This window comes from Lathamus discolor, chromosome 4, assembly GCF_037157495.1.
Source record: "Lathamus discolor isolate bLatDis1 chromosome 4, bLatDis1.hap1, whole genome shotgun sequence".
Taxonomy (NCBI): domain Eukaryota; kingdom Metazoa; phylum Chordata; class Aves; order Psittaciformes; family Psittacidae; genus Lathamus; species Lathamus discolor.
Genome location: NC_088887.1, coordinates 103,614,643 through 103,641,460, shown reverse-complemented (window position 1 = coordinate 103,641,460; position 26,818 = coordinate 103,614,643). Strand labels below are relative to the sequence as shown.

At 41.8% G+C, this 26,818-nt stretch overlaps 2 protein-coding genes across 4 annotated transcripts in view; one reads left to right on the top strand and one right to left on the bottom strand.

The window, feature by feature from the left end:
• The window catches only part of NBEA (neurobeachin), a 510,937-nt gene that overhangs the window by 339,961 nt on the left and 144,158 nt on the right, over nucleotides 1-26,818 (top strand). For all 3 annotated transcript variants that reach the window (XM_065678397.1, XM_065678396.1, XM_065678395.1), the window contains one exon: nucleotides 10,138-10,274. In XM_065678397.1, coding sequence (XP_065534469.1) covers nucleotides 10,138-10,274 — 137 coding nt within the window. The remainder of the gene's footprint in view (nucleotides 1-10,137; nucleotides 10,275-26,818) is intronic.
• Nucleotides 12,523-14,205, bottom strand: MAB21L1 (mab-21 like 1). The gene has a single exon (XM_065675852.1). It carries the CDS (start codon nucleotides 14,109-14,111, stop codon nucleotides 13,032-13,034), a length of 1,080 nt encoding a protein of 359 aa, XP_065531924.1. The 5' UTR covers nucleotides 14,112-14,205; the 3' UTR covers nucleotides 12,523-13,031.

The window sequence follows — 26,818 nt, the reverse complement described above, 5'->3', positions numbered from 1 at the left end:
GCTAAACATGAGCTGATCTTCCATCCAAACCAGAGTGGGTAGCTAGTCCAACTGGCATGAGCACTAAACATGTTAAACCCTCTATCTAGATGTCTTAGTACTAACTTACTGCCCTGTGCTAAGGAACACACCAGGTCATGAGGATTTGACAGCTTATATTATTATTAATGAGCTATAAGACCTTTCACTTCCAGGTCATCTGTTTGAAGTCCAGACAAGACTGGTGGTAACCAAACATTATCAACATGTTTTTTTGGCCTATGCTAAATAAGCCTTTTGTCTCATTTCAGCCTTTTACAATTAAAAAAATATTTGACGGTGTCACTGGAAGAAACTGGAATAGTGCCAAAAGCTCTGCTAGACAGAGTTGCAGTTAAGATGGTGTAGCAGTACCTAAGGAAAAAAAAAAAAAAAAAAGAAATAAATCATTTAGCCCTCAGGGGAATTTTCTATTCCAGGTTCTAACAAAGGACTCATTTACATTTCTGAAATTATTATGAAGCCTTGCATAGGACTAGATGCAATAACAAAAACACTAACATACCAAGGAACTGCATCTAAAGCCTCGGAAAGCTCACAAAATAAGTATTTGGGATGAAATCTTAAATATGATTGACACATTTAATATTTAGCCATATACATATTTAGTTGCAAATATGTGTATGGCCAAGGTCTGACCCTGAATTTTCTTTACAAGAGTTGAGTAGTGTAGATAATCTCTGGTAAGCAAAGCTGTTTGCAACTTTGTCTTACTTGGTTTTAAGGACTAATGGAGGGGCATATTTTTAGTTTCGATACATTATTATTTGGAGGAGAGAAGAATCATCTTCATCCCTCTCAACTACTGGAGAGAGAAACATGAAAGTGGTTCTGAGAGTGGTCTCATCTTCCATCTCCAGCCCTTTTCCTCTCTCCCTGGTGTGTTCTCTTCTGAGAGACTGAGAGAGCCCTGCCACCCATCACATCTCTCCTTCCACTACAGCAGTTGCAATCCGTACATCAGTAGCTCTGATGATCTTGGGGGGTCCTAAGAGCAGAAAGCAGCAACCACAGGGGAAGCCTAGGAACGACTGTAACAAGTATGCAGTGATGCTTCCTAATAATTCTCTCTCAGCATCCAACAGCTTGTACCTCTGAGGCTTCCAGAGTCAGAGGTGCTAGTTATTCTCTTTCTTCTTTTAATTCATTTTCTCTCTCTCTGTCATCTGGCTTGCACTCTGTTTCTCTCACTCTCTTTTTCTCTTTGGAGGTGGCTAAGGTACCTTAAGCTCCATGTTTTATGCTTTTTTCTTTAAGAAAAATGCATGTACATGTGCACAAACAGATATGTCACTTAAATAGCAAATTTTCATTAGAAAAAGCCAAAAAATGTCTAAATATTTTTCCTAGTTTTTCAAGCTTCCCAGTGGAAACTGTTCACTGAATTCAGCATATGCACTACTGAGTAGTTTTCTCCCCTCAAACTCAGTTTTTTGTGCAAATTAGTCTTCAAGATAGGAATTTCATTGCAGGGGATTGTTTGGTGAAGGGACAGGAATGTGGAAGAAGAGTGATTCTTTTTCTCTTTTTATGGTAGACATGTAACCACACAATCCTTATACTTCCAAACATGGAAATTTAATTCAGTCAGATTATCATAGTTTCTGCTCGTTATATATTCAGATTTTGATCTTCAAGTCTATGTATAAAAAACATATTTGTATGAGTTTAATTTAGAGTATGGATTCAGGCATAGACTGAAAACGGTTATACTTTTGATATGTAGTTGGCTTTCACATTGAAAAAGAAAAAAAAGAACAGTTTCTTAACATACTATTTTTAGACATCTCAGTGTTTATTCTAATAATTTTTTCCACATTACTATCCAAAATAGCTTAATATTTTATAAGGTGGTTGCCAGTCATATATGATAGTGCTCCTAAGCACAGCTTTGAAGAGCTCTTTGTGCCTTACTGCACCACACTCTAAGAGCATCTTCAGTTTTTAAAGTGGCAGCCAGATTTCCTGCTTTCTGAGCTTTAAAATGAAATTGTTCAAGCTTCATTGTTTTGTATTTCAGAATGGCTCTGAGAGTCCTTCATGTTTTATGTATTCATGTATTCATGTATTTAAATTTCTTATTTTGTTCCTCCATAACTTCCAAAACTCTTTTTATTTAAGGCTATAAAATTAGACTACAATAGAGTCTTTGACTGCACACTTGCCTAATGTGTAAGTCTGGAGCTTCTCTCTTGTCCCGAGGTACTACACTCTGGATGGAGCTTGTTAGTTTATCAAAGGGCAAGCTGATGAGCTACCTGATATATGGAGAGAGAAAAATAGACATAAATAACAGAGAGAGTAATATATAAAAGAAAGAAAGGCCTACCTAGGCGTAAGGAGACAGACTTCACTGTTCTGCACCTTATTTCATCTTCACTATGCAGTAGATTCCCATGTATAAATCCCTGCAATGTTTGTAAGAACATACAGGGACAGACCTGCATAGATTCGTGTTAGGAATGTATGCAGAACTGTATTAACCTGTGTTTAACCCAAGCACTTTCAGGACATGATTTTTGCTTTTTTGCCCTTTTGCTGGTTTTGGGCTTTTTGTGTCTTTTTTTAATTTCACTGCTGTTACAGAAGCAAGGAACAAAACAAGCAAACCAAAAAAAAAAAGAGCAATCAAGAAACAGCCCATCCAGTGCATTTGAACAGTCCTCAATGGTAGCCTGTTACAGGAGTGCTTTTAGCTTGGCTTTCTAACAAAACAAGGTTTGTGTGAGCATCCTCTGTCAGCCTCTGTCTTTGTAACATCTGAACCTGGAAGCCATTTTGAGCAAACTTCAACACAGGAGTAAGGATTTCAGAGGCAATAAAATTCCTGCAGTGAGATCAGGTTGTTAAGGGAAAGTAAAAAGCCTGCATGACAGAGCCTGCCACATTGGCTCTCCTTTTATTAGGTACCAGAGAATCTTCGTGGAAGACTCTTCAGAAGTTCCCTGGCTGTGGACCAGCAAAACATGCAATCAACCAGTAGGCACAACTGCCACTAGAAAACATTCTCTGTTGGTTCTGGTAGTATTTAGAGATACTCATATTTTCAGAAAATTTTGAAGTTACAACTATTGCATCTCAGGTGATTCTTCAAAATACACCTAGCAAATTATATGGTGATTAAACAATTTGTATCTTTCTCCACACACACATATAAGAGTAGCTAACAAAATTAAGTGCACTGTAAAACATCACAAGCTAACTGAATGTAACAATTCCCTTCACTGCAGTCTCAAGAAATATAAGGCTTACAGTTTATCCTGAAATCTTTTCCAGAATGGAGACTGGAAGAAATGAAAGCTGAGGGCTCACATCTTTCCTTTCATTTCTAATCAATTGAGCTCTATTGGCATGCCCAGGTACACAAGTTGGACTGTATGAGATACCTGTCAAGTCTGGTTCACTCAGACTGACAGCTGGAATTTGATCCCTCATGTTCCCGACTCATTACAGCGAGTTCCTGTTTTGGTGGCATACTGCTATAGCAGGATGCTTTCTTTGCTTTCTCTTTTTCTTCCAAAATTAAATATGCTTTTCTAAGGTATTGGGTTTTTTCTATTATATTTTTATTAAATAGATACAGTGGCTCTCTCAGAGAGGAAACCTTTCACTTATGTGGACATGTTCAGCTTCACTTAAGGTTTTCTAAGTTGAAAAAAGTACCTTAAATTTTACCTAAAAATGAAGAGGAAGTTAGCGCAGGTCATAGTGCATTAGTGTAGTATACTCACATCTGGATGCACTGTTTAACAATCAAGGTCTTCATTTACAAACCAGCCTAATTTACTCAATCCTTCCTACGTATAGCTTCAGGCAGAGCACTCTGTATGAATCTAATTTTAAATGGCAAATGTATGCATCGCAGTACTGAGGTCTCTGTCCCAAACATTTGAGTTTCTGGCCAGCTGTAAACCATTAGGAGACTCTTGATTATTAATACTTGATCATCTGGCAGGTTGGTGCTCAAACACATCCTGGAACAATACTAAACCCACATAAGCCACTCAGAGCTTGAGCACAGTTCAGAGGTTGTCATGTATGCCACGGAATAAATCAGACTTTACCTGCAAAGGCAGGCAAAAGTTGGTTTTCTGAGTCGCTTTAGGCTGTTAGACACACAGCTAATTGTTCCATGGGACCTTCAGTGAGAAGATACCTAATAAGATTGACTTGGCTATGGTATTGAGCTTGTCTCTACATATTCTGTAACCATTCGATTAAGTGGTTGCTTTCTATCACAGTTTGAGCAATAGAAAGAGATACTTATTCCTTGGAATATTGCGAAACATGTTTTCCCTCAGGAAGAAGTACTATTTTATATTTTTCTTTCAATGTAAGCAGGCAGGTATGGAACTAAAATAACGATTTGCTTGTGGAGGTGCACGTGTCAATTCAAATATATGGAAGGCATATATATGTTTGAGAGAAAATGACTTTCTTGAGTAACACTATTTTCACATTCTCAGTAAAAAAAGTCTTTATTTCTTACTATTTTATTCAGTTTTAATATGTAAGATTATTTTTATTTACATTTTCTTTTTAATCGAACACATATGTCTGCTGTTATGGCACCACTTGAGAGAATTGAGTTGCTGTAATTGTTTAGTTATTGTTGTTGAAAAATACCATTGAAGTTGATCTTTGATGTTAGTAGTAGTGTTACATGCTTTATGGAGGAAAGGGGGGAAAAGTGGGGAAAATTTTGGATATCAGGGGCCTATCCACACTGGCAATGACATTTAAACAAACAATAAAAATCAATCCCTCCCTCACAATATGAAACATATGATTGTGCAAGAGTAAAAAGCCAACAAAATAAGCTTGGATATCTCTAAATACAGGGGAAGGGAATTGGGGGTTTTATGTAGTGGAGGAGGAGAAAAACAAGATTACAGCCATGTTTAGACTTAGATTCTGGTTTCTGCAATCAAAAAGTTGTGCAAATTATTCTTTTTATTGAAACTGTTCAAAGTGATATGTAAAGGGAGCTGGATATGTACATTCTTATAAAAGCCCAGGTTTGAGTGAAGGAGTTACTCCCCATATCTGCAATGGTGGAGAACAAATTGGGGGCAACCATCTTCATGTAAGTTCAGTATATTTACTGCAGAAGTCTTTTTAAAGGCAGTTTGGATCAGATTTATGATGACAATAGGAACAAAAAAAAAAGCCTACATTCTGTAAATAGGGTTTTTTAGGAATTGTATGTTGATTGCTTGTTATTTACATGGCAAGGCATGTATTATATCAATGGTGTTAATTGGTTGAAATAATTTTCTGACTACAGAGCTTTTCCCAAAGGCTTCCGGTGCCTGTACCTGTTTCTGCTTGTATTGCTAAGTGATTTATATTACAAGAAACTGCAGGGTTTGTGTGCATGAGTGTGCGTTACAGATAACCTGTTTCAACTACAAGGATTTGTAGTCATTTTAAATGCAAGTCAGCGTCAAATACACTTGGCTTTAAAAGTGCTGAGGGAATTTCAGTTGTCTGATTTCAGGTACCTTGTGAATGATTTTTAATTTTTAGTATTAATATTTAACATTCTTGTTTAAGCATCATATCAAATTACAAATTGTAGTTTATGCAAACTGTTTTACATAGTGAATTTATTAGTTTCAGCTAATCCATTTTATATTTTTCCATGTTAAACAGTATATGAGAAAAGATTGGTATGTTTCTTTTTTAAAACAGTGTCAGCTAAAAATTACATATGACAATATTCACTTTTTTTTCAGAATAGCCAGTAAATTGTAAAATTTAATTGGTCAAGCTGATCAGATATGTTTTCAAAGTATTTTTCCCAGCTATTTTTTAATGTTTAAGTAATCACCAAAATATTATTTTAGAAGTTAGATTTTTAAGTCTGCCGTAGGTAAATTGTTTGGTTTTGTAACTCAGTCTATAAAAGCATGTATCTTATCCTACTTAGGCGTAATTATGCTCAGTTGTCTCAGAAAATATATCTCTGGTGTAATCTGTGGGCTCATAAATATAACATATCTTCAGTTCTTACAATTAAAAATGACTGCTCACGAAAATGTTTGAAGTAACAAATTCAAAATAGCGCTTTGAGTTTTCCATAAGAGGTGCAATTTTACTAGTATTGCTTTAACAGATAGCCAACCCATTCACCTGACAGAACTTCTCACTAGCATCGATTTTCTTTACTTCAATTTGAAAAATACAAGAGCTAGGATACAAGTAAAACAACTGAATACAAGGTCTGAACTCTCTGTTTAACAAAAATTAACGGAGGGGAGGAGAGAGACTACATTCTGCTTTTATTCACTGGGACCTTCTAATCCCACGATCATTTACTTTTGGAAGGAAAATATTATTTTTAAAAGTATATGCGCAGTAGCGTTTATTTTAGAAATGTAAATCACATGTGCCGACCACAGGGATCAGGCAAAGCAGAACACTCTCCCTCTGAACAGATTACAAGACCTGTGGATCTGAAGCGATTTCTGCTCTAAGGCCAGAACTTCTTTGTTAGGTCTCTGCTTCTCTGCTGTGGGCCGCTTCAGGGAGCTTGGGAAGAGGCAACGAAATGATCCTTAAAAAGAGATACTCTTGCTTAAAGTCCCAGCAGCTGACAGGCGCCCTGCAAACGAGTCCTCTCCACAACCCCCAAGCTATCTGGCGAAGCTGAGCAGCCACAGGTTGACTTTTTTCCTCCGGAGCTGGAAGGGGGAATGCCCTCCTTGTTGCCGGCGGCTCCTGACCTGCACAGGGAGCTCCAGGGAGGGCCCGGCAGCGGCCCCGTGTGCAGCCCCTGCGAGGCGCGGCCCCTGCAGCTGCCCTGGTAATGAATATTTACATCCCCTGGAAAAGCGCAGCTCACCGCCGCCGAGGGGCCGGGCAAGGCTGGTAGCCGGAGCTCGTTATCTTTCCCGCATGCGAATGAGCCCGTCCCGCGGCTCTTGGCTCAGGTGTGCCCGGCTTTTGTTCCATTAGATTGTCAATTGAGGTTAGGAAGGAGACCCAAAGCTTCCCGATAGCGCGGTGCCATATGGAAAATCTGCGCTATTTTGATTATGCTCTGTGTAAACATTTTAATATCGGATCTTTAAAATCCAGAGACTATCCCAAAGGGGATTAAAACATAATCCTCTCTCTTTATAGCTGTACTGGATTAATTTCGTATTCTCTCAGTGGCTGGCTTGCTCCCTGAAGGCTACAACAAAAAGACTCTGTGCTCCTTAAACATGCTATGGAATTGGAAGTTGTAATTGGAGATTTCCAAAGGACAAGTGTAAAAATGACACACTGTTAATGCTGACTTTTTTTTTTTTCCTTGTGCTTTTAGGAGGGAAAAAAATCTGCAAAGACTTTTTTAACTTAGTTGGAACACTCCGTCCCCCGAAATCCTGTAATTTGACTACTGTTCATTATGCTCGCTGCTTCTTCTTTGCTAATGGCGGGGGGGGGGGGGGGGGGGGGAAGGAATCTAAACGTTTTCTCATCTGGAAAGTACGATAACGCTTATCCCTCGTTGCGTTTTAACACCTCTGACACGTTTACATTGCAACAAATGTAGGGTGTCATTTGAGCAGAACGCGGGGCAGATGTCAAGGTACCGGTCTAGGAGCTCGGATCCTTTTTTCGGGAGGAGGAGTAGGAAGAAGAACCCAGAAATCCCCTATTTCCCCTGCATTCAGCAGTGGGCTCAAAAGTGAATGTCCCCTCTTCCTCCCCACCCAGCCCCTGCCTTGCAGCTCGGCACCCTCCTCCGTGTGGGACTGCCTGTCGCTAGCACACCCGCCAGGCTAGGGGCACCTACTGTCTTCTCCTGGGTGTCAGGTTGTAGGGTTTTGGCCTTTTGACCACTAAATAGCGGTGGCTTTATTTTTATTTTAGCCGCACAGCACCAGGGAAAAGAGGTAATTGGATTAAATTGATGGTCTTCCTTCTGGGATTCAGCAAAGCCCACAAACGCCTCTTTAATATGATAGAATATCGGGTCGTTTCTACGACGCGTCTTCCGAAGGCGCTTTTCTTCCCTCACAAAGGCCCGGGAGCCCATCACCTTGAGCCGCGCCGGGCGGCGGCTGCCGGTCCCGCTCAAGGAAGGTGGAGGGGGGACTGTGACGCTGTGCTTGAGAAGGCAAGTGCTTCTGCAGGGCAGGGAGCCGCGCTCTGCCCAGACCCCCCTTCTGTAAACACAAAGAAAGGGGGCCTGGGGAATAGAAACCCAAATCCACTTGTAATCGTACAAGGGAATCGGGCGTAATTACTCGAGCAGCCTTGATGAAGATTGATGAGGCTTTAACGCGGCTTTTCGGATCGATCACCCTGCCCTGCGGAGCCTGCAGCCGGGCTTCCCCGGCCTGGCCCAGCTCGGCTCGGCTCCTTCCTCACCACCAAGAGAGGGAGGGAAGATGGAGGCGAGACAGGGGGGAGCAGCAAAGCGAGCCCGGCGCGTGTGATTCCGATCAGCTGACTAGGGTCAAGAGGCTACCCTGGTTTATTAGGAGATGGAAAACAATAAAATGAAAGAAAATAGAGTTTGTATCAATATTATCCAGCCTGCCACGCTGGGCTGCTGAAAGCTGTCACTGAAACTACACACACTTCAGGTTCCCCTTGTATATACAGTAACCCGTGCCTTCTGCTATATTTATTTTGCAGAATAAATGACAAAACATTGTGCAATACGGGCTTAAATTGGGTGTTACAGTAAAGTAAAACATTAACAACATGACAGTTAGATGCGCTGATATAGGACTAATTTGGTTTAAGCGAGTAATTGGAAGTGTCGCTTACAGGATCTGGTAGTTAAGCATGTGGGATACTGGGGGAGGAGGAAAGGTTGCATCCATGCCCTTGGTCTGGGTGCCAAGTGTAGCCCAGGGCTCACCTCCACTGTGCAGGGCTTCCCGAGCATGGAGAGCCGTCATCCCAGAGAGAGGGGTGCCTGAGGCCTGCAGGCCCCCATTGCCGTCCGAGCAAGGTCTTCTTTATAGCACAGAATTCAACTGCACAAACCAAACAAACCCGTTTTAGCATTCACTGGGATATAATCAGTTTGCCAGTTTCCAAAATGTGCTTCAGTCATGTCTGTAGCTTCTCAGTACTGAGGCTTTATTATTTGTACATCAGATGCATGTGTGTGCCTGCACATGGATGGGTGTGTTTATATATGTGTATACAAATTACCCTCCACACTTTAGTGGTTAAATCTTGAAAAGTGGTTTATATTCAATCTTTTAATTAGGGCAAGTGAGCTTCCTATACGTGGACACTGTCACCTTTAACAGTAGATTGCATTCATATCGAAGATAAGCTGGTGAAAAAAAAAAAAAAAGATCCCCTGCTCTCTTTTGCTTTAAAGCAGAAGGTTTTTTCCCTGAATTAAAACCTAACAATTTGTGCGGAAAAAGCTGCCTTTTATAATAGGTTTTCCCAACCCCATCTTGTAAGCATCTCGATATGGAATATATTTGAGCGAAATATTGTTACCGTAATTTTAAGAGGATTAAGTGGCAGCAAGCTGAAATAAAAATGATGTTGCCGTAAATATATTTAACGATGCTACCCCTTTGTGTGCCTTGGTATGGAAGTAGGTAAAAAAAACACAATTTTTTCTCCGTGCTTTTGGAGTTGAACTCTGGACCCAGAGTTAATAATAATGTCCCCAGGCTCCGCAGGACCGGTGTGGTGGGCAGGGGCTGCCGGCCGGGGACTACTGCTCTGCCGCCTGCTCGCCACGGCCCGAATCCATCGCTTTCTGGTCGAAGCTGGATGTAACGCGTTGCCGCTATCGCACATAAACAGCGGTAGTGTTAACGAGGAGCAAAGGGGCATGAAAAGAGAAGGGACCTACTTCTAAGAGGCAGCTATTTTTCACTCTAACTCCTCTGAATTTCGCTGCTGGCTGATTTATCTCGCAACCCCGGAGCTCACAAACTCGCCTCTGTCCTGACCGCGGAGTTCAAAGCACTGACCGCGGGCAGGAGGGGAATAAACACGGAGGTTTACAAACGGAGTTTATGAGGGGGCTCGCCGGGCACTGGCTTGGCGGAGGGGAGGGGAAGGGCCACCGGGAATGGGCCGGCCGGGCGCCTCCAGCCTGACCCTCGCTTTGCCTTGCAGGCCCTGTGGTCCTCAGCACGCCGGCACAGCTCATCGCTCCCGTGGTGGTGGCCAAGGGGACGTTGTCCATCACCACCACGGAAATCTATTTCGAGGTGGACGAGGATGACCCGGCCTTCAAGAAGATCGACCCCAAGGTGAGTGCGGCCGGTGGGCAGCTCGGGTCCCCTCCTCATCTTCATCTCCATCTTCATCACCATCCCCGGTCCTGGTCCCCGCACACGTGGGCCAGGCTGCCCTTCCCCCCACTCCAAACTCCCGTCTGCCGCCTCCCGCTGCGTTTTATTTAAAAAAAAAAAAAAAAAAAAAAAAAAAAAAGGGGGCGCAATGTATTAATGATGTTAAATCCTCTGTTACTCAGCGTGCGCGTTTTCCAACAGCCTTTCGCTCGGTGCCTTTGTATGAACGTGGTCAGATTTAGCAGTTAAGCCAATTGCTCTGAAATCCCTGGAGAGAGCAGCAGCCGCAGCCCCAGCCCCAGCCCCAGTCCCAGTCCCAGTCCCAGCCCTCAGCCTTTCCGAGGCACAGCGGAGGGTTTTTTGCCCTTCCCAGGATATCGTAGAATCCCGTTATTTCAAGAACGTTAAGTTTCCATGTAAGAAAATACGGCGCATTTTGTAAACACTCTGACTGCTGAAATGCAAGTTCATGCTGATTTTCCTGGGGGGGGGGGGGTGGTGCGAAAGAAGGAAAAGGAAACGGGAAATAGGCATGTGCCCAAGACTTGATTCTTGGGAAAGCTCTTGAGTTTTTTCTGAAGTCATTTACTACTACCAGTTCTCCAGCGCCTCCTCCCCCCCTCCGCGGAAGCTTCCAGCCCAGCCACCGCAGAGCAGGGGTGCGTGACTGGAGCGGAAACCTTTCCGTGGCTTCCTCCCGCGGGCGCAGAACGGGGGCTGCCGCGGGGGGGTGTGTGGGGGGTGTCAGGGGGTGCGGAGGGGCAGGCTGTTACGGGGTCTTTTTTAACCTTGTCGCTGTTACTGCGCTGGGAAATGTTAGAAAAGAAAAAAATGGGGAGGTGCCTCGGGTTTGTTTGGGTTTTGCTTTTCCTGCAGAAATACCATAAATAATTTACAAGAAAATTCTAGCGACCCCATCTGAATATGTTTATAATATGGTGATTTCTCTTTTGTGAATAATTTCTCAAACTCGGAACTTTCTTTGCAGTGCTGGGGAAAAACAACTGTCAGAACACTTGGGATAACGGTTTCGTTAGGGAAATATTTCCCACTGGAAACAGTTGCTAGTGGGTGTTACACAGGCGATCGGCCTCTTTCAGCACTTGTTGACTGTCAGGGTACTAAACCGATTCCGCGTTGTGATTCTGCGTTTTGATTTTAAAGCCGTTTTAAGGAAAGGCACAGTAAAAAGGACCAGGCGCTGCGATACGGAGAGGCGATGTTAGATCGCTTGCAGTTCTGTAGCCACACACACGTTATTCCCTCCGAATGCCCTGGGAGCGCAGGGGCTTGATTTCTAGGAGTGCAACTGGCAATCTTATCACATTCATAACGGATTTGTAGGTCAGAAGTAATATTGTTGTTCGCTTTATTGGTGCCGGCTTGAACCTTTCACCTATAAATTTTATTTTCTTCTTTATTACTACTTGTGCAAAAACGTGAGTTTTATCAGGTTCACCGCTTGGCTTACTCAGTACACTGGCTACTGAAGGATACGTTGTGTTTCCTCAGATTTGCTCAGCACCGAGCAGAAACACATCAGTGCCGTACAGTAAACCTTTCGAAAACAGATTTCTTTTCTGACGGCTGAAAAAGTGTTACTGCATGAATAACAACATCGGTGTTTGACAGATGCTGATGGGCTTGTGGAGCTAAATTCTTCTAAATTCTGGTGTGTCTGGAGCACCAGTATTTCCCTGTTCTATAAAACTACTAAAAAATGCAAAAATCAGGCGGCTGCCCTCAAGTTTTCAGCTTTACAGGGTTTAAGCAACTATGCACAGGAAGGCAAAATTCACAAGACATAGCTGCCTCTGGTTTTTCAAGTAGAAAACTTGATCCGGTATTGAAACGCTTACCCATATGCATTTTACTTCATTTATTAGCTTGTAATTAAATAAATCAGCAACAGAAATTAAAATCTAAATCACAAAAGGTAATTTTCCAGTGTATTTCAAGTGCATTTTCAAATATATAACTCCAATATTCAAGCGTTATTATATAAGCAGAATCCAAATTTCTTTTGAATATATTTAAATAACATTTCAAGTATATTTATGGAATGTTAGAAATAGAACAAGCAATATATATGAAACGAAAAATGTAAACTTAAGTTCAGACACTTCCAAAGACAATTAACAAAAGTACCATGATAAAATCTACCTTTTTAAATGGTATCTTCTCGTTAGCAGAAAATGTCCTTGAAGTATCCAAAATGGCAATTTAACTTCTGTTCACCAAATCACAAAACACCAACATCCACAATTTCAAAGACAATGTGAGATCACAATATTTGATACAAATCAAAGGTACATTAGGGTTTGTTCAGGTGGCATATCCAAATAGCTTTTACTCACAGAGGGTTTACATAAAAATACTGGGGTTTATTATAATCCGTTGGTACCGTTTCTAGGCTGAATGGTCACAATCAAGTTAAATTACGGCCAATTTTCTTTCCTAGGTAACATACTTTTTTATCATTACTATTTTTTTTTTCTTTCACGGGGAACTGCAAAATTGTGACGAAGATAAGAGAGGAACGATACTTGCTGTTGTTACTTGGTTTTCTTTGTGAAGAGCCTAAGCTATATTCCTTTTTGAGAGAGAACATTATTTGCATTGTCAAATGGAAACGTTTGACTTTTCGAACAGGCAGGTTAAACTTCATCGGGAAATAAGCAGATTTGTCGTTAGGGCCGGTTTTATAGTTACCCTCTAAAGTTTCTCCAAACTTTTCGGGTTGGTAAGTATTTCCCTAGCCAGTCGCCACGTTTGTTTTGCCGCGTTTTCCAGGGCCGAGTGAGGTTTGCCCTGAAAGAGGTCTAAGTTGGGCAAGAAGTAATGCGGGCATCTCCTGCACTGGAGGCAGGAGATGAGCTGCAGTAAAATCCCGTTGAGCCTGTCGCCCAGGCACGACTCGTCCCAGTCCGATTCGCGGGGATGCTTTTCGCACTCGTAGGAAACCAGAGTCTTCATGTGATAATTATTCAGGGGCTGGCCCGGCAGCTCCAGGTGACGGTCCCGTAAGGTTTTGAGGATAGAGAGGCATTTCTTCCTGCAGCCGCCCATCTGCAGTCTGTTCTCAGCTTCCGCGAACTGCAGCACCCAGGCATCGCTCTCGGCCGAGCTTTGCTTGCCGGCCAGAGAGTGGCACTCCTTGGACAAGAGGTTGAAGCCTTCCGCCTTGACCTCGGCCACCCTGTTGGGTCCCGGCCAGGGGATGTGGGGGAGCGGCCAGTGGGCAGCGCTCCGCGGCCAGATCCCCGTGCACTTGAACGCCGGAGTGATCTGCACCACGTACCGATCCCTGATCCTCAGCTTCACTTCGCTGGTGTCCGCCACCATCTTTACCACGTCTCTGTAACTGCACTTATCCACTGCTTGAGCCACCAGAGTCTGAAATCTGGACCGGATTTTGCGAGCGGAGAGGTAGCCAGACGCCGTGATGAACTCCACCCAGAGGGACATACTCCTCTTTCGCCCGTCGCTTAACTTTAACACAGCGCAGCCCGGCAAGGAGCCGTCGTCCACGAAGTTGAACACCCCCATTTGGTTCAGGTACAGCACGACTTCAAACTCCGTGGGGGAGATAACTTCCAACCCCTCGTAGCGATTGTCCATCTCGTTCAAGGAACTGATGAAGCGAGGCTCCTGCACCTCCACCTCCTTCAGCACGTCCGACACTACTTTGCAGACTTCTCGGATCGTTTTGGCGATGGCAGCTTTCCTGGCTTGGCATTTCTCGTTGTAGTATTTATTCAAGTGATACACCAGCTTGGCCTGGGCCGCGATCATGTTGGGGCAGAGATCCGGGTTGTATACCGGAGTCTCGCAATAGGCTGTGGGATCCAATGCGGCTGCTAAGGCTGGAGCCAACTTCAGAGGAGAAACAGGCTGCCGCACTCTGAAATGTAACAAATGTTTTTCAAAATGCGCCGGGGCTGCTGCTCCTCAGATGCTCTCTTCCTGCTTTTTTAGATCAGCCGTCTTGAAGTGTGTGTGGCGGGGAGGGGGGGTGGGGGGCGGGGGACTGGAGGGGGCGATATTTTTCCTCCCCCTTTTTTTAAAGGGTCCGTAAGTAAGAGGAAAGCATCGAGAGCTGCACCTTCCCCCGCAGCAAGAAAAACAAAAGTTGCACTGAGGCACAGTGAGGCTTCCAGTAGTCAAAATAATAAAACCTCTTCGTATTTATTTATGTTTTCCCGTAGTAATCACTGTGTGTATGCAGGGTGGTTAATCAGATGGTGGGGGGGGGGGAAAGTGCCGTGTGTGTGTGTATATGTCAGAAGAAGCTGGCTGTTGGTTTGTATAAGAGCCCAGATGCACTCGTGTGGAAATTATAAAGGCAGGGCCAGGCAGGAGGGCGGCCAATCGCCACTGGGCTCGTCACTGCAGCCTCCTTCAGCTCAAACCCGGCTAATTAATCCCTCTCTAGGAGACAGATATGTATACACACACAGGCACATATAGAGAGGTAGAAGGCTGCTGGTTGAAAAACCGCCCCGATCATCTGTGCACTCGGAAACCGGGAGAAATCGCTCTCCTTGGGGTGTAACGTGCAGGATATGGACGTTTCGAAGGGACTCGGCAGAATGGTGCCGCTCCGCAGTGAGCCCGCCGTGCCTCCCCTGGCAGCGGCGCGGGTGCAGGTGTATTCCCGGGCATCCCCCACCTCGGGAGCCACACACCGGGCTCGCTCCTGCGGGAGCGGAGACGTAAGGTCATTAACTCACACTCGGCAGCACATCGCGCTGTCCTTTCCTCCTGAGTTGCCTCTAACTGCAAGAGAGAAGTTCTTGGTGGGTTTTTTTTTTCTCCTCTCGTGAATCGGCCAGTGAACAAGGCGGCAGATTCACGGCAAATGTAGTGTCCTTTGGAATAAAGTACAACGCAAAAGTCCTCGATTTGTATTATTCTAAAAGATCTTCTGACGGGCTCTAATCGATTTTGAGGCTTAATGCATTTCGGCATTATTTCTGCCTGGCTTTTTGTGTTTGTACCTTGCAAGGGAGAATCAATCGCTAAACTTATCTGTCAGGTCTTTTTCACGTTTCCTCCAGAAAAGAAGTAGCAGATATGAACAGTAAATCTCACCTGCCACTTCTTTGGTTTTATATTCCGAATAGCGCGCCTATATATTGTGAAGAGTGGATGCTCAGCTGCTTTTTGGGGCGCAACTATAAGTTCTATTAATTTCAAACCTGGACGATTTATCATATAGCGAGCTCTGCTAGCAAGCTGCGTTTAGTAAATGTGCACACAGGAGGCATGCTAGCGACTGCATACATGCTGGCATGCTACTAATCTGACAGTTTGGGGTTTCGTGCGTGTGATGCGTAATTAGCAAATTTTGCCTTCGGTACTTTAAGTGTTAGGAACCGGGACCTTTATTTGCAAATAAGCTGGAGTGGCAAAGTCTTCTGCTTTGCAGCATTTACCGAGCTTCACTTAAAAAGAATCCTTAATTATAAATGTATGTGTGTGTTATACACAGGAGCAAAGCTTTTAATCGCTTGGAATCTTGAATCCACTGCCGATTACTAATTCTTGAAGTCACTGTCACAGGCATATATAAGGAGCAGTCATACCACGAAGAACATTTCACATTTATTCACCGTATTAATGAGACCAACTTTATTGGACATAGCGGAGAATTTCTGATTTTGTGCTTGGCTCGTTCGCTCTGGCGTTTATACGGGTGCTCCCCGTGTCGCTTCCCAGGAGGAAGCTGATGCGGGAATAATTTTCTGCCCATTCGTGAAGCAGGGCTGGAGCTGTCTTGGGGCGCCACGCTGAAGAACTGCAGGTGACAGCTCCTCCCGAAGCAGCTTTTCCTCTAACCGGCCGCAGCCCCTCTTGCCGACGGCGGAGAGGCGGCCACTTTCTGGCTATTCGGGCGAAGAGGAGCTGGTTTCCTGCCAGCTCTTCTCCCTCCTCCGGGTAGTTTTCCCGGCCAGGCGGCGCGACACACGTGCCTCGCCGCGGCCGCGGCGGAGCCGCCTGCAGTGGAGGCACACCGCGTCGGTCCCGGCGCCTCCCGAGCCGCCGGCCGGGACCTGGGCTTCCCCCTCCTTCCCCGAGCAGGCACTTACGGGGCTCCTGGCTGGGTCGGAGGGGACAGCCCGGCGCCTCCCCGCCGCCGCCGTCCCCCCGCTGTTCTTACCGGCGGCTGCCCCCGGGTGCACGGGGAACCTGACGAGGCGCGGTTGGGGACCGGCCATCACCCCCTCCCCGGCAGCCGGCTCGGTGGCACTGCCGCAGGCCCTTTGGCGGGCGGGGAGGGGGAGGCACCGAGCCGGCTCCGCACATCCCGCCCCACTGCCTCCGCCGATGGGGCTCAGACGACCCCTCCTTCCCCCGCCCGCCCCTCGGAGCCGGGGGCGATGCCGGTCGCGCCCTGCCTTAAGATGCGGGTGCGGTGTTCGTCGGAGCAGGGCACGGGATGTGCTGAGGAAGGAAAAGCGGCGAAGTTGGGTCTAACTCTGGCGGGCGGGTCCCGGGGACCTCGTGGGGCGGGGGATGCCGGCGGCGGTGCTGGCCGGGGCCCTGGTTGCTGCCCTGGCGCGGCCGCGGCCGCTCGGCCCCGGAGCCGGCCTTCGCGAAATCTCCGGCCCTGCCTGGTCCGAGGCGGTTTCTTTGCTGTTTAAATAAGAAAGAGCGCCTTCTCCGCGAGGTTACATACCGCAGCGGTGTAAAAACGAAAGTCAGAGCGGCCGGAAAAAAGGTCGTGCCTCCCGCCGATCTCCGCCGAGTGAACAGCCCATCCCTGCGGCGGCCCCTGGGCTCCCAAGCCCTTCCCCAGCTCTTAGGCTCTCCATCCCGGCCTCAGCCACTTGGTTCCTCAGTCCCTCCGCTCCCCATCCTCTCCCCAGCCGCATGGTGCACCCTCCCTCTCCTTCCCCTCGTCTCTTCATCCCTTCCTCATCCCCTTGGCTCCCCATCCCTCCCCGTCCCGTCCCAGCCCCTCGGCCGCACCGGCGCTTCACGCTGGGGTTGGCAGCATTTCGGCGAGGTTTTGTTTATTTTTGCCCTGTGGTGTTAGCTCGGGGAATCCAGTTGCTGCAGGCAAAAGGCGACAGGTCGTACCTTTAAGATGTCAGAAGGCTCAATTTTCATAATGTGGCAAAATTAATTTAAATTAAAATTACGTCATATCTTAAGAGCTTTCAGTATATAATGCTAAGATCAACCTACGGTAAAAAGTAGTGCAGGTTATATGTATTTTAGTGTGTCTTGGTGGCTATGGGAAACACTAGCTTTAGTTTTGGCTGGGCGGTGTGTAGCAGAAAAGGTTGCTATTAACTTCACTGTGTGGCTTCATTTAACATGTACACAATATACATTTGATAGTTTGGAGATTTGTGGATTTAGGCATCGCTGACCCCAGTCAACCACTGAAATGTGACTGCTTAGGTGACTCAATCGTTTAACATGACAAGAAGTCGGTGATTTGGTTTAGGTTCTGAAAATTATTATCTGTTTGACTAAATATGACACAAAATATTTTCGAAGCTGCTGACCACTTACTGCAGTTAGTTTTTCTCTGTAGTTATTAACATGCCCTTCATAAATTACAAAAGGAAAGTACACCTTTTCATCACTGAGTTCTGTTTTTGTATGTATTGAGTTGGTTTGGAAAATTTGGATTAAAATCACCTCATTAAAATTATGATTGATCATTTGTCATGATAATGGTACCATATGATATGGGTGACTTTTACCAAATTACTGTTTTCTAGATACTTACCCCTAATTAGGGGTACTATAACAGTAGTTGTGGAACTCTGCTTGTTAGTTCCCATCTTTCAAACTGCAGTAACTTGTCAGATAGTGCTCATGTTAGCCAAAAAGGCAAATGATGTTGAAAATCTTTGACTGCAGGTATTCGCCCACGCCCCTCAAATGGGATTTGAAAATGAAAGAGAAGAAAAAAGAAGAACATTGCCATATTTAAATTCAACCAATAATTTCATATGGTGAAAAGTGGAGTTAAAATGCACATGCAGATGCATATACACACAAAGTGCTTGCATTGATATCACTTTATATTTCTTATGATATAGTGATGGTTATTTCACACACAACTGCTCATGAATTTTAAAGTTTTATTTTTTAATATCTGCCTATTGCACTAGGGAGCCAGGAAAAAAATGAAGCTGAGTTGATGAAATTATTTATCCCTACTGGTGAAGTGAGTTTGAAGGCTCATTGAATGTATCTGATTTCTTGGCTCTTCTTTCTCCCCTTCTCTCCTCAATTCATACTGGTTATTTCATCCATATCATCCTGCCAGCAACAATAAATTTATGTTTTTCCAAGTGGGAAAACTAAAGACATATATTTGTGCCGAGTTTGCTTTAAGTGTCACGTTATATAAAATAGGCAGCATCAATTTTTGATGATAGAAGTTGATGGTACCTGTGGTTTTCTGTATTCTTATTTTGTAGTTTACTTTGTGCCTCCACATTCAAATTTAGGAACAAATGAAAAGTTTAAATGCAAGTTGCTATAGTATTTGCAAAAGTGCAATTTTAATAAACATGTATAAATTTCTGTAGAATTTGGTATGCAGACGTTTTTCTTCCATTATCTACAATATTCTGCAAATGTTTTTTATTCTTTAAAAAAACTGGGATGTAGCTACTTTTTATAGTACACAGTTACCATTCATTAGTGCTAAATACATGCATGTATTCTCTTCCAATTAAAAATAATACTAATAAAAATTACTGGTTTTTATATAACATGAAAATAGTTTGCAGTACTGTTGGACTTCATCATCCTAGGTCTTTTGGATGATCAGTTAATGATTTAAATTCTTCTAATCTGCAATCTGTTAAGGGAAAATAAAACAGTAATTGATTTGTTTTCTATAAAATGTTATGTCTCAAAAGTAAGCACGGAGGTTTCACAACTGTAATTTAGCTAGAACTACAGGAACATTCAAGCAGGGGAAAAAATGCATTGAATTATTCATTTGGTTCACTTCTCCATCAGCTTCTCCGAAACCAGACATTCCTTAAGGTACAGTGTTTTATTTAAGCAGTCAGCACTGGTTGGTTGTTTTGGGTTTTTTTTTTCTTTTTTTAAGATCTGCTTGGAGAATGCTCTTTTCTGCTGAACTGGGAGAGGAGTGTGGAATCAGTGGGGATTAGCACCTTTTAATCTACTACATCTGTAGTGGGTCGTCCAACACTGCAGAACTCTCATTACTCTTTCATGCTGTATATGATTAAATGACTGAAAATATTCAACGTTGACCTTGAAAATAAAGCTGTAAGTGTTGGATGATCAGCTTCCCAAGACTTCCTGTCTAAACTAACCTTTCCCCTTGGTAACTTGTAGCCCTAGAATACACTGTTTGAGAAAGGACTAGAGCAATAGTCGGAACCAAAGTGTGGGAGCATTTGAAGTGCATCATTATATAAATTACGTCATCACTCAGCTTGTTCATGCTATATTTTATGAGTAACCTGGTATCTTGTTAGCCCAGTCAAAATGGGAGGTTGGTATGTCTTGAAGACACTTATTTTTGTGACTAGTATTTTTATGTAAGCTGGTTTCATCTCGATTAGCAAACTAAACTACATCATCTTGCAGATAGCTGCTAGAGCTATTGAAATCAGCAGAAAAGATGTTGCTTAACATCCTTGAACACTAACTTATATAAAGCTATAAATAAGCATTATCTTTTCACATACATTTTGTCATGTTAGGTGTTTATTGCTAATTTTTGTGCTGCCAAAGCTTTGGGCATGTTAAATACCTCTAACTCAAACCGAAACTTGCCTTCTCCCCTTATAGTAGCATAGGTATGGTAAATTACCTGTGTAACTCACTTTTATCTTGATTTAGCTATAAAAAGACATGCCTAACATATTTCAATGCAGACTTCTAATTTTTAATGTAGTGTATAGCTCTGTGATATTTTCTTTCCAAATAATGGTGAAGGAAGGAGTTGAGTGAGTTGATTGCCAGTGATTAATACATTTCATTGAACCTTATGAAGACCCTGATCCTTCCAATGCACACATGGCTTGTGAAACATTCAGCTGGTTTTGGTGAGGTCAAGGACTTCTTTAGGCTCACAGTTAAGTGCATGGGCAGTTATTTGCAGGATCAGGGCCAAAGTGGGATAACACTCAGAGGTTAACTTTTGAATAGGATGAAATACAGTAAGCCTTTAAAATACCTAATGCAGGTTTAAAATACCTAATTACATGTGTTGTCAAGGAAATACATTTTTGGCCCAAATATCTAGTCTTCTTTCAAGCAGAGCTTCCTCCTTAATTTGATTGTGTTCTAGCAATAGTGTTGAATTAGCTTCTTAAGAAAGGACAGTGCTGTTTTGTCCATATTTTAACAAGATGCTCCCACAAAAATGCTTTCCCCAATCTGCTCTAAAGCTTTACGAAGAGGGTGAGGGTATTCAGAGAAAAGAGTGAAAGATTAGGCTTTCAGAAATCTCTGTTTAACTGTATTTTTCATGTACTTTGGCGTATTTAGGACTATTCCTATAACTTGCAAAAGGTACAGAATCTTTTAACAGGCTTAAATATAAGCAACTTACATGCTAAAACCACTTATTGTTTCTAAAAATATGCTAACTGTAGCTGTAGTAGAAATGTATCAACAAACTTGGTATTTAAGTATTTAAGGAAGAAGGGGAGAGATCTGTTCATGAAAAACTTGATGCTGAATTCTTTTGGCCTTTGAAATGTATTGGTTTTCCTACCACTAGTCTGAACATTCGTTTTTTCTGAACTGATGGAACATTGTCATTGTAGAGAGTAATATTTTATCTAGGGGAGAATTGAGTCTCTTATTAAGAGCAGCAAATTACTCTAGTTCTCCTCTAACTTGCGTTTAAAAATTCAACCTAGGTCACCTACTGACCTTCCTACTTTTCCCTACCATTTTTTCAGTCTATCTCTAGGACAGAATATACAGAACTAGATCCCTTGCAGCTTAGGGCTAGTGTCATTGAAATGAGAAAGACTACACAAAAATAACATGTAGTCCTGTAATTTCATAAATCTCAAAATTGTTGAAAGAAATACTGGCTGCTTATGAAATATCTGCTTATCTTATAGAAATATTACTATTTATTTTTCTTAATAGTAGGAATAGATTTTGCCTTTCGGTTATGTTATTGTTTGTAATACTTTAGTACCATCAAAAAGAAGAAAAAGGAAAGATGGTGTATCTATCTGTTAGGGTAGTGACAATGTTTTCTCTTAAGTCTCTTTAGTTTTAGATGAGGCAAAGGAGGTATCTTTGGTTTTTCGCATTTCTGAACCTTCTTTATACACATTTTCAGTTGATACAGAATAATTATTTGTAAAATTAAAGGAGAATTTCCAGAAAAAAAGTTTTTGTTTTTTGTTTGTTTTGTTCTGTTTTGTTTTTTTTGTTCTTTGTTTTGTTTGGTTTTGGGGTTTTTTGTCAATGCTTGTTTTAATGGCATGGATTTACTTAGGTTGTGTGACATACTCAAAATATGTGTCAAAAATGGACTGCAAATATATATTCTTTACTACTTTTTATGTAGTCATTACAGTGGTAAAGTTATGCAGTATGTACAGGCCTATTAAGAGAGAGGTTACTGTGATCAACATAATTCTGTCTTATTTTAAGTGAATGTGCAAATTATTTCCAGGAATGAACTGGCTAATTGTGGCTTCAGTTTTTTTTTAAATAACCTTATCACAAGGAACAATTAACAAGTGCAGAACTCCTGTTAGCTCTCTGAAGCACAGAAGAGTATATGCATATGCTAGGTTGTGCCGTAATGCTTATAATTTTCAGCCATACTTCAAGGCATTACTTCTTTAAGGAAGTAAAAAATTACAGCAAGTATGTTGGACAACAGTTTTCTCATTATGTGAGTAAATTCATTATGTATTATTAGTCCTTAACTGTAAGGATGAAATAATATAACCATTTCTCTTGGCAAGTCCATTATTTATAATCTGTACGTTAAAAAATTGTGTGGATCTGTGTGGATGTTTTCTTCTGCATGTGCTATTCAGATTTTTGACATAGGGGATGAAAAAAAACTTTTCAGGTTAAATTTATAACTAACCTAATCCACTCTTGGTAGGCAAACTGTGTATCTCGACGGGGTGAAAGAAGTCCTCTCTCACTCACGCCCCCAAATTCAGTTCTTCATTTGTTTTGTTCACCACGCTGCATTAACACAGTTTTCCCTTGTGTGCATCTGCCAGTGTACAATTTAGCCACGGGCATCTGTAGACCTTGTGGTGATCAGTATTGCAGGCAAAAGCCATATGTGTTTAAATAAAAAAAAAATCTCTTTATTTCATTTGCTGTTTTAACTGGATGGATAACTTTTGTGCCTCAAGACAGAGGAAGAGAAAATACAGAAATAATTAATTGCCTCTATTCTTGAGGCAGTTTCATTTTCCCTCTCCAATATGGAATGCTTGTCAGCTTCTCTGATAAATGACTGCATGTATTTGCATAGATTTTACATTAACACAAAAATTAGTTTTATTTGTGAAAAACTAGTTTACATAATAATGCAAAATCGCATTATGGATTACGGTTCCAAATTTGAGAGACTGGAGAAATCAATTTTTTTTTTCTCCTTTTTTAAAAAATTAGGTTTGTTTGTTGCTGGTTGTTTTTTGAGTTGTTGGTTTTTAATGCCAAGGCATATTGGGTTTTAGGTTTGTGGTTTGTTCCTATAAAAGGAAACAAATCAGGGTCTTTTAATGTTTATAAACCATTTCTTCAGTCTTTCATAGATTGAATATTGATGGTAGTATGAAAACTACTTCTTTCATACACTTTTGCACGTTCCAGTTATTAATATGCTCTTAAATATGATTAATACATTTACAAAATCTCATGGAAGTGTTTTGGGAAAAAAAAAAAAAAAGGCAGCAAACTTAGCTTTTAAATACACCATAAGAATATACTTTACGTTTCTAATGTTGCTATTAAAATAGTGCTCCAGCAGGTATTCTTTCAAAGCATTAATGTAATGCATTAGCTTGTATGCCAGTGTAGGGCTATTTTTTCCTTATATCTAATAACCTGTCTGGTTTAAGTAATTAGGCTTTCCTAGCTCGAAGTGGCAGTACTATACCTCTAGTTAAAAACTGTGTTTTATTCACGATTTGTCATGTCCATAAATACAATTTACAAATCAATCAGCCTGAAATATCTTTGAAGGAAAATATAGTGCCCTAATTTTGAGCCAATTGTAGTTATTTTTAAGTGACATGAATTGGATGTTGGCTCATGCAATAAACGTGGTGTCTTGTTGTCTAAAGGCAACTGCTAATTGTGTATCAGCCCATTCTCCATGGTGAAGATGCATTCACCGCTGTTATTTCATGCTCTGTAACAAAAAGAAAATATTGCTCCTTAGAAGCATGCTATACTTAATGGCAACTTAAGGTAAAAGAGTGCCTTTGCCACTTCTTGAATCTGGGACACCCTAGGTGCCAGCTGTCACTGCTCAGCTAATGATGACAAATGCCCCTCTCTATGCAGATTGCAGAGCTTGCAGGCTGCTATGAAAGGCAGTCAGATTACCTTTCTTCAGATAGTAACTTAACCTTTTAAACTCAAGTGTCAGAATGAAATTATTAGCTGGGATAGTTTCAATATCTCTTTCTTTAAAAAGAAAAAAAAGAAAAGAAGAAGGTGGTGACTTCAAATAATACCACAGCAGCTTGTATTTGCAAATTGTTCATGCTTCTCTGATGTATAAAAATAGGAAATTGCTGCCACTGCGCCTGTGAGCATTATATGGAATTTGCTCATGCTGAATACATGAATACTGACGCTGACCTCTCGGTTGCACTACAGAGAAATGGGGCCAAGTGAGCCAAATTCTGTCCTTGCTTACATCCACACAGTGTTACTGATGCACGGATCTGGCAGATCACAGGTTAACTGATGCTATTTATAATAGACCTTAATTGATCTCACATATTGTGGATATACTCAGCTCTCTTCATGACAGTTCATGTTACCACTACGAACCTCAGTCTATGAATCTTACAAGTCTATGAACCTCAGTTAGTGTCCACTGTATAAAAATAACTGAGTATTTATTTTGTGGGTATGAGTGGTTTCATACGGGTTTCATACAGTTTTCAGTGTCATGTGGGTAATGTTAAGTTAGTAATTTAAATACATTCTTCAGTCAGAGTTTTAGAGTTACTTTCTGGGCTTTCTTGGAAGTAGCAAACAGATGTGAGGATATTACGATAGTTCCTTAACAGTACCTCAGAAGCATAACATACTGTAAGCAACTGTATGTGCCACCTAAAGGTGTAGGGTGCTTTTTGAGCCTGTACCCATACATGTGTATGTATTTTTGTGTGGGTCTATTTGTATGCATTTATATACTTGAATATAGAAGTAAGTAGACACATGGGCATTCATATCAATATGTGTACACATGCGCTAGCCTACACATGTAATATCCAAACAATATATGTTTCTGTGTTTATAGTAAGATACTGACATATATGAGCATGTTTAACTTGCACGTTATATTTGCCATTAGATCACTCTATACAGTGGACTGTATATCGATGTGCTTCCCTTTGAGTAAAGCCTAGTAAACAAGTACTTACCTCCAATATTTTGACATGATAAAACCTCCATACAGGGATTAATAATAGAAAGCTACAGAAAAAGTGTGAAAAGGCATTAATGAAAAGACCAGAAACACTACGGTATATGGATGCAAAGAAGTAAGTAACAAAAATAGGAGGAAAAAATGTGCGTTTGGTATGAGACTGGAATGTCCCAGACAGAAAATATTTATTATTATTGGCAGAAAGTGCAGGAAGCAGAAAAAAAAGATCACGTTTACAGAGCAAAGTTGGGATGAATCAATGTTGCAATAATTGTAATGTGGTTGGTTCTGTCATAATCATTAAAGGTATTCTGATCCATGAACATAATACTAAGTAATATTCTTTTCTCCAGAAAAGAATAGATCTGATTGCTGATGCATACGTTCTCAAAGAGCTTCAGTTAGTACTTACCTCTTTTGGTAATATGAAGTATGAAAGGGAGATTCTGGTTAAGATTATGTTTGAAATGTTTCCTTTTAAAGTTTGGGGAAGAGTGTTTGGTTTTGCCTATGTGTAAGTATGTTAAATGTAACATCTTGTTTTGTTTCACTTTGTTTTTCTTTCTTTAAGTCATTTCTAAGTATTTAAAATTACACGTTTCATTATTTTGAGCAAGTGTGGCACTATCTGGGAAATAAAAAAGACAAAGACCTAGTGTTTCATAGTCAGCTTTCTCAGCTTGTTGGTTGAATAGGCATCAAATGAAGTCCAATGCCTATACAAAAGAAATGTTCCTTGTTTGGATTTGCCCCATCTGTGTCATCTGGTGGCTTATGCAATAGGAGGTGTTATCACATGAATCCAAATGCACAAGCCAGTTGTTTTATGAACTCTTTCTGTGCTTGGAGGAGTTTATAAGTTGCCCACTCTATTGTGTGTCACTCCCAGATGACACGTGTGCATTCTGCTGAGCATATTTTGGGGGTAATTATAACTAATGAAGCCTGGTACACAGCTTGTTCACAGAGTGATTTATTCTGCTCCTGTCTGATTCCTGAGAGTTCTGTAAAATGGTTATATTGTGCCTTCCGCTTTGGACATGTATGGGAGCATGTGGCATTGAGTCCATCTGAGAAAATTTGCTATTCAGTGTACCACAGACTAATTACAAATACATTGTCTGGGTACATCTGTTTAAAAATATAGGGATGAACTGAAATTATAAATGGGATCTGTAACTTTAGGGATGTTGACTTTAGTATGACACTTGTTTAGTTGTTTACTCCTCTGAGACTTGCAGTAACCCCCTTAGATGTACTGCTGTTAAATGGCTGAGAGTTCCTCTGAACCCTGTAAGTTAAGGTTTGGTTCCCCTTACACCTTTTAGCAAAGCAGACTTTATTGTGCAGTTTTTGTTCTGATAACGTTTTGTGGAAAGATGGATTTAAAAATTGGGAAGGAAATACCATGTAGCTTTGCAGGTTTCAGAAAGCAACAGCAAAAATAGCATTACTGATGCCTGGATGTCACCCTTTATTTAACCTCAGATGTACCATTCTCACCCTAATCTGTTTTGATTTACCAGTTTCTCAGGCAAGTAAATTCACTGACATTAGTGGGACTCATCCTATATACAAGATGTACATTTGTACATCATACATTTGTTTGCCAACATGGTTTTAGAAATCTTTTTTTTTTTCCAAGATGCTAACATACCTCTGAAGTCATGAAGTAGTGGGCGCATAGAAGCTGCAGGGCTTGTCACTTCATTTACTAGATTCACTGATACCCAAGCAGGCTGGATGTTTTTACAAATATCTCAGCATCAGTGATCAGTAATAATAGTCTTCAATTATATCTGTCTCTAAGTTATATCAGCTTCTCCCTTCTTCACCCTCTAACTGTATCCAGATTTAAAAGACTTTATAATTGTATTTT

Coding starts and splice junctions, on each gene's coding strand:
- MAB21L1 (XM_065675852.1), bottom strand. CDS start 14,111: ATGATCGCGGCCCAGGCCAAGCTGGTGTATCACTTGAATAAATACTAC.